The 12,576-nt window shown below is 33.8% G+C and overlaps 2 protein-coding genes across 2 annotated transcripts; one reads left to right on the top strand and one right to left on the bottom strand.

Moving 5' to 3' along the window:
- The first annotated feature begins 5,692 nt into the window (after positions 1-5,692).
- On the top strand, positions 5,693-6,634 carry LOC149376231 (protein FAF-like, chloroplastic). Its single transcript, XM_089606540.1, has one exon. It carries the CDS (start codon positions 5,714-5,716, stop codon positions 6,455-6,457), a length of 744 nt encoding a protein of 247 aa, XP_089462666.1. The 5' UTR covers positions 5,693-5,713; the 3' UTR covers positions 6,458-6,634.
- A 1,405-nt stretch (positions 6,635-8,039) lies between these two features.
- On the bottom strand, positions 8,040-12,005 carry LOC149376230 (N-carbamoylputrescine amidase). The gene is made up of 10 exons (XM_089606545.1): positions 11,879-12,005; positions 11,630-11,718; positions 11,502-11,550; positions 10,971-11,062; positions 10,742-10,893; positions 10,613-10,659; positions 10,489-10,522; positions 9,765-9,931; positions 8,500-8,596; positions 8,040-8,402 (listed from the first exon to the last, which is right to left on the bottom strand). Exons 2-10 carry the CDS (start codon positions 11,710-11,712, stop codon positions 8,227-8,229), a joined length of 897 nt encoding a protein of 298 aa, XP_089462671.1. The 5' UTR covers positions 11,713-11,718; positions 11,879-12,005; the 3' UTR covers positions 8,040-8,226.
- Positions 12,006-12,576: the final 571 nt, after the last annotated feature.

Genomic DNA, 12,576 nt, shown 5'->3' with positions numbered 1-12,576 from the left:
AAAAAAAAAAACATTGCCACCGTATCGAAACCCTAGCCGCTAAGAGGGAGCTGGCGGATATCGGGAGGTTGATGCAAGTGTTGATGGACGCTGGACCGCTTCTGCAACTCCCCTCGCCGCCGGACCTCTACTACAGTGGGAAAAGTCCGGCGCTGGTTCCGATGAGGTCGGGAATGAACGAGCGGCAAACAATATAAGCTTATTAGAATGAAGGGGTTTGGTTTTTTATTCTCGTGAAAGGTTTAATTAAGATTTTTTTTTTTGAAGGATTTTGCGTGAAGAAGATCAGGAACGAAGATGGAAGGCATTTATTATTTGGGTTTCTATATGGAAAGACACTTTTGTATTTTGTTGGATTTTATATCTATTTAGATATTTAGATATATCATACACATTTTTTGTCTTGCAACTTTATTGTTTGGTTCATTTTTTCAAGTCTTGATGATGATTTAAATGGAAATTATATGAAAGGTTGACGGGAATGCAAACACAATGGCTGTGTTTGTTATAGCTTATTAAGCATGCTTTTAGGTTTTTCTAAAAGCACAATCGTTTTAAAGTGTTTGATAAATACAGTTTTTAGTAAAATTTAAAAAGTGTTTTTGCAAAATATAGAAGAAAATTGAAAAGCTGGATTTTCATAGCTTTTGGAAAAAACAGTTTTGTTCAAAAGCTGAATTTAAAATTGTTTTTTTTAAAGCAAAGCAATGCCAAACACACTCAGTAACATTGTTGTTTTTTTAGGATATTAAAGTATTAACTTTATTCATGTATGTGTCTTTTTAATCATTTTTGTTGTTCTTTCATTTTAATGATATTTTTTTTTAAATTCGTTTGAAGATTTATTGGCATTTTTTTTTTCAATAAAATCTTCAAAGATTTTGGAAATTTCTTTGAAGATTTATTATCGGCATATTTACCAATAAATTTTTTGGATGTCAATAAATCTTCAACATAACAAATTCTTTGAAGATTTATTGACATCCAAAAAATTTATTAACAACGATGTCAATAAATTTTTAAAGAATTTATCAGAATCGTTTGAAAATTTATCGACATCTTTGTCAATAAAAAGAGAAAGATGTCAATAAGTCTTCAAACGATTTCCAGATTTTTCCAACGAATTTTTTTCCTTCAGATTTCCTAAAAAAAATTCGTTCATTTTCTTAACTTCACAAACAAACAAAAAATAAGTCATGAGGGAATATAGCAAATGCAAATATATTAAGTAAATAAAAAAGTAAATACAAAAGAAAAATAAAATGATATTTCATTGAGTGTATTTTTGTACCAAGGCATATAAGAAAGTCATATTTTTTTTTATTAATTTTGACTTATTCGATTTTGGTCCTAAATTATCTAGGAGGTCATACTTCTGAAATAATCCCTATCGCAAATCTCTATAATATACTTACAAGTATTTTTTGGAATGAAGTAGCCAATTAAAATAACTCAGTAGCAAAATAGCGAAGAATTTGTAGGCTATTGCATAATAACCATTTATAGTGTAAAAAGACTAATATACCTTTCATGTTTGGGTACATATTATTTATTTTGAAAAAGGAATCGTACGTTAATTTGATCAATTTCTTCACCTCATAAACTCATTTTCGGTCCATTAATTGATATCAAAATTGTCTATTTATATTTTCATCATAATTTCTTAATTTTTAGAATTCTGGTCGTTATGTTCGTGAACCAGTTTTTCTAGGATTTCAGAAAAATTAATCTAAGGGTCCAAAATTCTATATCCACTTTTTATACCAAAAAATTTCAAAACTAATTCCATCGTCGAAAACTAGGCAACAACATTTCAAAAAAATTAATAATACTTTCAGTTTTGCTAATCCAGTTTCAAAACACAAACAATAGAGAAAAAAAATTCTTACAAAAACGCATTTTCGGACAAAGTACATGATTTTTCAAAATATTTAATCTTGACTTCAAAAAATTTAACCGACTTCTATAAGAAAAACTTAGCTAAAATCATGTTCTGGAATCTCCTATCTAATGCAAAAATGCTGTTACGAGAAGACAACGAAGTGTCAAAACATTTAATCATGATTTCAAATTATTTAATTCACTTTCTATAACAAACATATAAGAAGCTCATAAAATTTAATCATGCCTTCAAGATTGTTAATTAATCTAAACTTAAAAACACACACAAAATCATTCAAAAATTAGAAAATATTAATCCTGTCTAAAAACATCAAACAGTAGTAGTAGAAGAAGAAGATGGATACGTTCGATAGTGAAAAACGATCTACTATATCTCAATAATCAAAGGTACATGACTTAGGTTTGTAGACTTCATCTCAAACGCCTAGCTTCTTTGACTTTTCCAATGGATTGCAATCTGAGATCCCCTCATACCAGAGACTCCCTCTTTTTTTCACGCGACTCTTCCTCCCGAAGATCTCATGATCCTCTCCCGAAGATCTTCTCAGTGTATCAACACATAAACGTGCAATCACAAACTCCGTACAAATAAAGCACATCAGCAACAGGTTCCTTGAACTAGTTGTCGATGAAGATCTCCTAGCAGAGAGACTGGTTCAAGGTTAAGGTCGGCGTGAATTGACCTAAGAGTGTCAATCGACCTAATGAAATCCTAGGGGAGTTTTATAGATGTCAATAACATAATCTCCACAAATTAAATCGATCGAGAATCCAAATTTGATCATATCTCCAAAAAAATCGAAACTAAAAATATTATGTTTTTAGTTTTGTTCGCGTTGGGGAAAGTGACTAACGTCCCAGGTTAGTTGAACAACTTCTTGCAGCTTTGACTTGAACATATTTGACATTGTTTTGTCAAACTAAATCATGCCACAGATGATCTAACAAACGGCGATAACGACAGAGATCAACCGTGACAGTGATGGTGATGATGATTGACGACGATACTGACGACATAAATCAACAGCGATCGATGGCGATGGCAATCGATGACGATGGTGACAAAGATCGAAACAACAACATTTGGATCGTTGGCCTTCGATTTTCGACGATGACCTTTGGATAGTCGCCACATCAGCTATGTCGTGAGAAGAAGCAGAAGATGAAAGCGTCGTTGAGATCAGAATCGAAGACTTCTGTATTGCCTGCTCCGATACGCGACGTGGCAGCAGAAACGGCGGTTCCACGGAAGCCAGCGGTGAAGCTTGGTTGTTGTTGCTCCTCCTTCCATGGTATTGCCGATGATCAAACCCTAAGTTTTGTTAGTATCTTTGAGATTTGTTTTGTTGAGCGTGAGTGAATAAAAAAGCTTATTTAGTCATTTTTTTTATTTATAATTTTGACTAATCTGCCTCAATTTTGAAAAGTTTGGACCATTTTACTAAATTCAAACTTTGACTAGATAGTCAGATCACCCTACTTACGGAAAATATCATATGTACCCTTTGAATTATCACGTTTATCGCATCACTTAAATAGTTATTATTTACTATTTAATTACGCCTTAAAAGTCATTTTTTGTATCAAATTAAGCTATAAAAATGTTTGCGTGTGTTTTAAGGTATAATCTAGTATTTAAAAAACTAAAGGCACAAGCACTATATTTCTGAAAAATAAACGTATTTATGTCATTTTTCCTATTCTCTTTGATTGATATTGGATCTATATCCGAATATTCTCCTTTTTGTATCGTTGGCTTTGAAAACTACAAGCATACATCCAAGAAAGTCATGAGAAAACAAAATTGTTTGTATGGCTCATATATATTCGTCTTATAAAGTTATTACATCAATTTCCTGCTTGCTTGAGGCTGCTAAAGTTTGAATTTTTTTTCACAAGCCCGACTTTTCTTTTTAATACATATGTGAAGAAGAAAGAGGAGAATATAATTAATTAGTGGTCGTTAAATCGGAACAGAAATTTAGTCACAAGTATCCACCTTGTATCTGTTTATAACTGGACACAATTCTAACCCTCTCGGATATTGCAAGTTCAAATGCTTACTTTATTTCTAATTTTCTAATCCTAATTATAAAACTTTTAATAAAAATATAAAAAAATATCGCAAAAATCAAATCTGATCATGCATCTTCTAATACCCTCACTCTAGAATTCTCTTTGACTGCTTGTATACAAAATTTCAATCAATTGAAATCGATATATACCTTTAAAACCATTTTAATTGGAAAGTTTGCCAGGTCCACTAGACTTACAATATCAAGGGGTATATTTTTATTGTTTAGCAAAAAGAGGAAGAAAATATAAAATCCAAACGATTTTTTCTTATAGCTGTAGGGATCTGATTCGAAGTCATGACTTCTCGCGACTTCAGCTACTTCATTTAATCTAAACAATTTTAAAAGTCAAAATCGACGATGTAGAGTTTATTGGCTCAAATCATTTTGCAAATCACATCGATCCGTATAACTAAGAAAATATTTTCGAGGGAAAAAGAGAAGAAGAAACCCTAATAGGTCATGTCTTTTATGCATTATACATTAGTATTACCATTTTTATGGTCACACTCTTTTGAAAATAATAATATCCCATCATTTTTTAAGATAACACGAGGTTTTTATTAATAACAAGTAGATATAATTGATAAATATCGACACCAAATTCATTAGCACGACGAAAGACAAGAAATCAAGTCGTAAAATATTCAAAATTAGTATCGAATAGTAGCACATTGATTTTAATTTTCAAAGGCACACTAAACTTTTCATTGTCGCCAGACTTTGTCGCTCTAACGCTCGGATCGCTCATCTGTGAAGCTGAACTCTTCGACTCCCAAACACCACTCGCCCATCAAAAGGCCAACCCAACTCACATCATTATCACACATCAAATTTGTGTCACTTTTCTTTTAAATATATACAGCGCTTGTATGTCTCGTTTTTGTGTGTCCTTTCAATTAAAATAAACTATGTCATCATATTATTTTGTAACTATACTTTCTTCTATACAAAAATATGTTTAAAAATGATGATATACAATGGAAGAACACTAAAAGAGATAAATACGTATAATGCAATTGAAATTTCATATATTATAAAAAAAATGTGTACATCGCCAAATTTAAGCCAATTAACATGCATAATGAATAAAGCACGATCAGAAAATTGCATGATCGGCTTATACAAATTGGTTTTTGTGTTTTTAAACGTTTCTAATGAAATGTCATATTTGATGTCTCGTATTATGAAATTGTTAGGAGCACCGAATCATTATCAAGTTATATAAGCGAATAGTTTGTCACGAGATTTTGGTTTTCGTTTCAAATGTAGAGAAGAGAGTTAATCGTATTACCTGCTAATAAATAAATAAAATGTCCTTTCTAGAGTTAGAATCTACTTAAAATAATTTAAATTGTAATTTGCGAATGTAACAAACAATGAAAGATATTAGGAAAAGTTGGATGGAATAGTAACCACCAAAATCAATATATAGAGCTATATAGCTCAAACCACCCAATCCCATATTTTTTGGAGTCCAATTGATTATTTCGCATGAAGACACATCACATATATATTATGCACACACACACACACATGACACATATATATACCAAACAAAGCGTTTGATTTTTTCAAACTCCATGTATCATGCTCATCTCGTGCCACTTTCTCTCATATATACACCTCAAAACACTACCTAGCTAGCTGTAAAAAAAAAAAAAAAAAAAAAAAAAAAAACCCTCTTCTCGTCTCTCTCTCTCTACAATTCTTCTTCTCTCAATCATAAACCAAACATGGCTGCTTGTGGAAGCCTTCAACACATATTTGAGAAGCCATTTCCAGAAAACCCAACATTCCTCGAGTCCCTATCGCAACAATGGAGCCAAATAAAAAGCAACCCATCTTCAGCCATGAAACAAGACCAGTACTCATCGTCCTTCACCGAAATCTTCGGCGAGCTTCACTTCAAAGAAAACTCTCCTCTCCAAACCCCGGCCGAGAAGGGGTCGTTCTTCTCCAACAATAATTACTCCTCCGCGAGGTCCCACAAGAACTGCACCGAAGGGCTAGGGTTCGAGAGCTCCGACGAGGTCGAGGACATCTCGGCCATGGATACCAATAGCGCTACTATTACTGCCCACGATACTCCTGATTGTATAGTCAACAGAGAATGGAGGAGATTAGAAGTGGTCAATGATAGTGGCGAGAGGGAAATCGATCGGAAGAGCCCGGGAAGGAAGCCGAGAGCGGTGGTCGGAGGAGGAAAAGGGTTTCCGCCGCCGATATCGTGCCTGAGCAAGACGGGGAAGCCTAGGGTTTGCTTCGAGTCTTACAGAGAGGACGGTAGGTTTGTGCTGAAGGAGATTAGGGTTCAGACGAGAGAGTTTTTGCATGCATGCAGAGAAGACGGGCGTCTTAAGCTTCACTTTGTTCAGCCAAGCTTTGATGAGGAAATCGCCGAAGATGGAGATATACAAGAAGATGATAAGGAAGAAGAAGATGATGATGATGATGACGAAATTGTGATTGCGTACTGATGACTCATGAGATGATCAGTTGGAGATATATTTTCATGTTAATTGTAATATATCACCCTAATTCAAGAGGGGCCTTTTTTCCTTGTTAGAAAAAAGGGGAAAAAAATTGCGAAATAATATACAGGAAAGAATATTGTCAGTTCTAGTTAAACATTTAGTGCTTATTAATGTTTTTTTTTTAAATCTAGAAGATCTTCTTTATTGATTTTTATTTTATTTTTTTGTTTCATGCTTCTATAATTGCAATGGATAATTTTCAATGTTGTCTAACATAAAGGATAACTTCCAATCCTTCTTTTAGTTGAACTTTCTTAGAGCAACGTTCCTCCCTTTGAATGAGTTTCTGAAAGGGAGAAGAGCATGGAATGGGAGAAGAAAATGAAGGAAAAAAAAACATTATTATCCATCAAAAGTTGAGGTGAAAATTAAGTGATTTAGCTCTCTATCGCAATGGGATGAAGATAATGTATTAAGATTGTGACAATAGCTATATCCTTCACAAACAACTACACATTAATCCATAGGCGATACATGCCAATATTTTCAAATAGTGACACGTGAAACCGACGCTACATTCATGACCTGCTTTCTCCATTTTGTGTTTCCACATGTCACGTTTCTAGATCACACAAAATTTACCCAATAAAACTAAATCACATGTATTGAAGAAAATACAGCTAAAAATCGATTTCAGTAACAAATGGACGGATTTTTCTTGGTCCCACGGTAAAGCAGGCACTAACGATTGCTGAGCCTATTTCGTAATCATAGGCCCTTTTAATGGTAAGATTCTTGAAAAATCAAAAGTTTAGGACTAACCAATTATTGAAAGCTAAGACACTGTTTTTTTTTCTTAGCTAAAGAAGTGTGTATTGAATGTGATCGTTCGAAATTCAAAAGGCGCGACTTCTTTCTATATGGAGATAAAATCACTTTTTTTGGGAATTGAATAAAGGGCTTGAAAAGAAAGCCGAAAGGCTGAAAAGAATGGTCCGTTGTCTACCATTGTGTCAGATATTTTTGTACTTGGAATATCTACCAAGCGGCCTTTGTTAGCCAGTCAGATGTTGCCGTATAAATAGAGGACATTAAGCCATACTTGGATTAATGCATTTAAATTTCCTTCATAATACAAAAGAAAATTACAACACTTTCTTTTTCTTTTCCATGGGGTGGGAGAATAAGATTCATGGTTTGGAAAAATCTACACACAATATTGATAAACCTATGTGATTAATTGCTTGTAATTTGGTCTGCACGAAAGTTCACAGACAAAAATAATGGCCGTTGGTTAACAACTTGAAGAGATGCTTTGTTAGTGAGTGACTTAAAAACTAGTGATGCCAGCACATGGAATTTTGTCCAACAGTCGGAATTTGTCCTAAAGTCATCGAAATTATTATAATTTCTCTCTCATTTCATTTCATTGCAATTCTTCAGGCTCACAAAATCCAACAAAAGCTTAGCCATAAATAAACGACATCGAATTAGGATACCCATTTTGAGGCTTTGGTTTTTTTTTTTTTTTTTTTTTGAAAGAAGTGAACGGTGTGAGTACCCATACCCCTAGATAGCTTCACACTTTCAATAAACGCCAAGCAAAAACTATTGCATGGGAATTGATTGCATTGCAAATTCAAGAAAATAACATGACTTGGAAATTGCATTTCTCAAAGCCTAAAACCCATCCTTGCCATTCCAAACAGTCGAAACATGACAAGACAATTGATAAATTCGAAAAAAAAAAAACTTATACCAGAGTCTCGACATCAGGACCGAATGTTGGTGCCATCCAATGTAAGTAGGACCTTGTAGAGGTCGGGGCGTCGATCGCGGAATATTCCCCAACAATGCCTCTTTGATTTAATTTTTTCCAAATCAAATTGGGCCACGAGAACAGCTTCCTCTTTATCGTTCGCAACCTCAACGATTTCCCCGGTTGGTCCTGGAATTTGAGTACGCACGGACACATTTAGATCATAAAATAGATATGCGAAGGCTTTTGAACTCTGCGATGACTAGTAAACTCAACAATGGAGTACCTGCTATAAAGGAGTTGCCATAAAATGTTATCTCGCTATCTCCATGCTCGGTCTTGATTGTTTCCTTCCCTATGCGGTTTGAAGCGACTAGAGGCACCTGAATTCATGAAATTTTATGATCTAAATTAAGATCAACTTAATGAGTTTTATATTTTCCTTTGACACATAAAATAACAACGTCCTGAATACAATTTACAAGAGTCGTACTTCGCCACAAATTCATTTTGACATCTTACTAGAGGGAATTTTTTTTTTCACAACTCGAACCCACAACTTTTTTGGTGTGATTGAAGGTGCTCAATTGCTAATCTCTCTTGTCATATTCACAAGCTTACACATATTCCCCATCAATCACTTCCTCCTTTCAATTCTTAGATAGCTACTTAAAGATCTTCAAATTTATAAGCTACACTTTATTCTCTTCTCTCTTACTAAGTTATATCATCCAAGGTTTTAAAAGGCGTAAATGGTAATCGAGGCGATTTCTGTTTTTGAGGCGAGGCATAAGCCTCAAGGCGTATTGAGGCATAAGCCTCAAAAGATAGGCATAAATTAGTTTTTTTGTATAAATCTGAAATCATCCCAAAATAAATTTAGACTGATAATGCTTAGTTTTAACCTTCATATACTAGTTTAACAATGAAAACCCAAAAAAACCCTAATCTACGTTTTAGACCAGTTTTAGACTAATCTATATCAGATAATGAAAACCCTGAAATAATAGTTTTAGACTTACGATTCAGGTTATGTGTTAAAAACCCTAATTTACGTTTTATCAATCTTTTACTTTAAAAAAAAAAAAAAAAAAAAAAAAAAAAAAAAAAAACTGCCCTATTTCATGTGTTTCTGGGCGAAAATTTTCAGAGCGTACGCTCAAGGCGCACGCCTAAAAACCAAAAGGCGCAAGTCGATTTTTTTTTCCCAAGCTTAAGCCTCGAGGATTTTTACGACCGCCTCGCCTCAAGGCGCACCCTTGAAAACGCCTTTTAAAACAATGATATCATCTGATTAAGGGACTCATGAGTTTACAGCATAAAATTCACAGGGTTTTTCCTTAGCCTATTCAGATGAATGCACAATTAGTAACAAGTACATAAAAGCAGCCAAGTGACGAACAATGGTTCAAGCTTAACCTACTCATTTTGTGTCATTTTCAACAGGTACATAAAAGAAGCCAAGTGATAAACAATGGTTCAAGCTTAACCTACTCATTTTGTGTCATTTTCAGCAGGTAGTCAGATAAGAATTTCAGCTGTAAAACTTACAAGATTAGCCCCAGCATGGCCTTGCATAACCCGCTTCCAGTGATCGCGAGAATCAAGCCCTTGATCTTGAGGTTCCGATCCAATGGCAGTAGGGTAAAACAGAATCTCTGCACCTTGAAGAACCATAGCGCGAGCTGCCTCTGGAAACCACTGGTCCCAGCAAATTGCTGGAACAGGAGTTCAGAAGCAAATTTATTACTCATTTCATACATTACATACCTAAAAAGTTTTTCTCCTAAAAAAAAAAAATACCTAAAAAGTTTCCTTTTTCAAGTAAAATATTCCTTGCTTTGCTAATAATCCCATTTATGATAATTGACTCTGTCTCTAATGCTGAGAGAATGAGAGAAAATATGTGACTTCTCATTCTTTGATAAAACCGGAAATAATACTCCTATTTAGCTCAGAACTAGACTCCTCAAGACTAGGAGTTCAAAATACATATAAAGAGATAACAGAGATGCCTTAAACTAATCCGATCATAAAATAAATAAACATAAACAAAAATAAGAAGATGAGTGAAAATATGTGACTTCTCATTTATTGATAAAATCCGAAATAGCACTCCTGCTTAGCATAGGATTTAAATTACGAGTTTAAAAATAAATAAAAGAGATAATTTTAACTAATCTTATCTGACCATAAATAAAATTAATCTTATATGACTTTCGAGACAGTGGTCAAAAGTTCATGACCAAAACGCTTTGCAAATAGTATATCTTACCAACTCCAATTTTTGCGTACATCGTTTGGAAAACCTGTTTGACAGTGACATCCGTGCACGTTAAACGCATTATCTTAAATTATGACCAAAAACAGCGACCTGTGCAAGAAATCGAGACCATCACCTTGAAGCCAGTGTCACCAGGATTGAAATAGAACTTTTCTTGATAACCTGTAGGTGATACGTACATCCTGGTTGAAAACCAGCAACAACCAAAAAAAAAAAAAAAAGAATCATTTTCGACATTAGTTACCTGGCCCGTCAGGAATATGAGATTTTCGGTAAATTCCAAGATCCGTCCCATCCGCATCAATTATGGCAATCGAATTGTAATGAGCATTATTCGCCTCTTCAAAAAAGCTGACTGGGATCACTACGCGGAGCTCTTTCGCAAGTTTTTGCATCCTACAAAGCACACAAAGGAGGGTCTAAATGTGGTTCTTTCGCATGACAGATTCAGATCAATTGCATGACATCTTCACCGCAGAATCGTCGGATGGTCCTTGTGAGGCTTAGCTCGCTGAACGAAATCCTCCCTCTGTGCCTGACAGAAGTAATATCCCTCGAAAAGCTCCTAATCAATTAAAAGAAAATGTTGTCAAACATGGAAAAGGAAAATCTCAATCTTCAAATACATAACAGCATATGTTCTAAGCAATAAGAGTAACGAATCGCTCCTTTCATCAGGCGGTTAAAGCAAACAGAAACATCTCACCCCACACTTTTCAAACAATCAGCTATGCTGGTTTACCCTTCTATATGGTTTTTATAGAATATAATTAGTTCTTCTTCTATGTGAAATGCAATAGTTTTGCTGACGATACTACTTTGAAAATAAATTAATAATTATGATTTTGCAATAGGGACATAACCTGAAGTTGAACCCACGGGATACTAACTTAATTAATTAATCAACCTAAGAAACTCCTAATCCTAACACACCTGTCTTACTTGTACACTATTGATTTCCTGCATTCTAAGAAACATATGTATTATAAGAAGTTTCGGTAAACCTGGACAAGGATGATATTTGCACCCTTAGAATGAGCAGCTCTTATAAGCCTGCACAGAATAAATAATGATGATAAATAAAACACAAAACAAACATTTATCATAATAAATAAATAAAAGAAAAAAAAACCTCTCAGCAGTGGCAACATTAGAGGAGACATCGTCGGAGCAACAGAATTGCAGAGCCGACACCACCACTTCTTTCCTCTCCATGTATAGCTATCAGAGATTAAGTTAAAGCGAAGAACAATCAACACAAAAGAATCAGGAAAATGAGCAAATCATGGATACTATGCACCAATTTCAGAGATTAAAAATAAAATCCAAACCCTAGGTTTTCTGAAACTCGGGCAGTCGAACAAGAATTTTGAGACTTTACCTTGAACAATTGAGTCTCGACGACCCCGAACCACCACCACCACAACCTTCTGTTACCGAACCACCGGCCCAAGAAGAAAAAATCTACCGCAAGAAAATAAAATAAATATATTTCTCGGTTAAATATTTTAGTTTTAATGAAATGAAATTTTGTTAAAATGTAATTTTTTATAAAATTAGGTCATATATAATTTAATTTTTCCAACACGTTATGGCATGAAGTTATTTATGTTTTTACATTGACAAATTTAACTTGATGAAAGTATGGTGTCTGGAAGATTAGATATTTATTAATGAAACGTAAATAATTTATTATTATATATGAAGTATTAGATATATATATATATATATATATATATATATATATATATATATATATCTATATATATAACTGAAAAAAAAATAGATGTTGAAAATGACAAAAAAAAAAAAAAAGTATTCGAAGTTAGAGGTATTTTAGTCAAAATACGTGTCATATATATATATATATATATATATATATGTATATATATATATATATGTGCGCGCGTGCGTGTGTGATTTTTTTTGGAAAATCTGGAGAAAGTCGGGGCCATTCATTCTAGCATATCAGCCATAATAAGGAGAAAAAATTTGAGAGGAACATCCTCCTCCCAAATAGAAAAGGAGTATGTCAAAATAGCATCTTTGGCCAAATCATGAGCCACAACATTACATAAT

Source organism: Urtica dioica, unplaced genomic scaffold (genome assembly GCF_054948205.1).
Source record: "Urtica dioica subsp. dioica isolate 48M unplaced genomic scaffold, U.dioica_male_clone48M_v1_H2 Urtica_dioica_male_H2_contig_33, whole genome shotgun sequence".
Lineage (NCBI taxonomy): Eukaryota > Viridiplantae > Streptophyta > Magnoliopsida > Rosales > Urticaceae > Urtica > Urtica dioica.
This window is presented reverse-complemented; position numbering and strand designations above follow the sequence as displayed.

Coding starts and splice junctions, on each gene's coding strand:
- LOC149376231 (XM_089606540.1), top strand. CDS start 5,714: ATGGCTGCTTGTGGAAGCCTTCAACACATATTTGAGAAGCCATTTCCA.
- LOC149376230 (XM_089606545.1), bottom strand. CDS start 11,712: ATGGAGAGGAAAGAAGTGGTGGTGTCGGCTCTGCAATTCTGTTGCTCC. Junction 8,597..9,764: donor GCCATGCTGGGGCTAATCTT/GTAAGTTTTACA, acceptor TCATGAATTCAG/GTGCCTCTAGTCGCTTCAAA. Junction 8,403..8,499: donor TGGCAACTCCTTTATAGCAG/GTACTCCATTGT, acceptor CTCAAATTCCAG/GACCAACCGGGGAAATCGTT.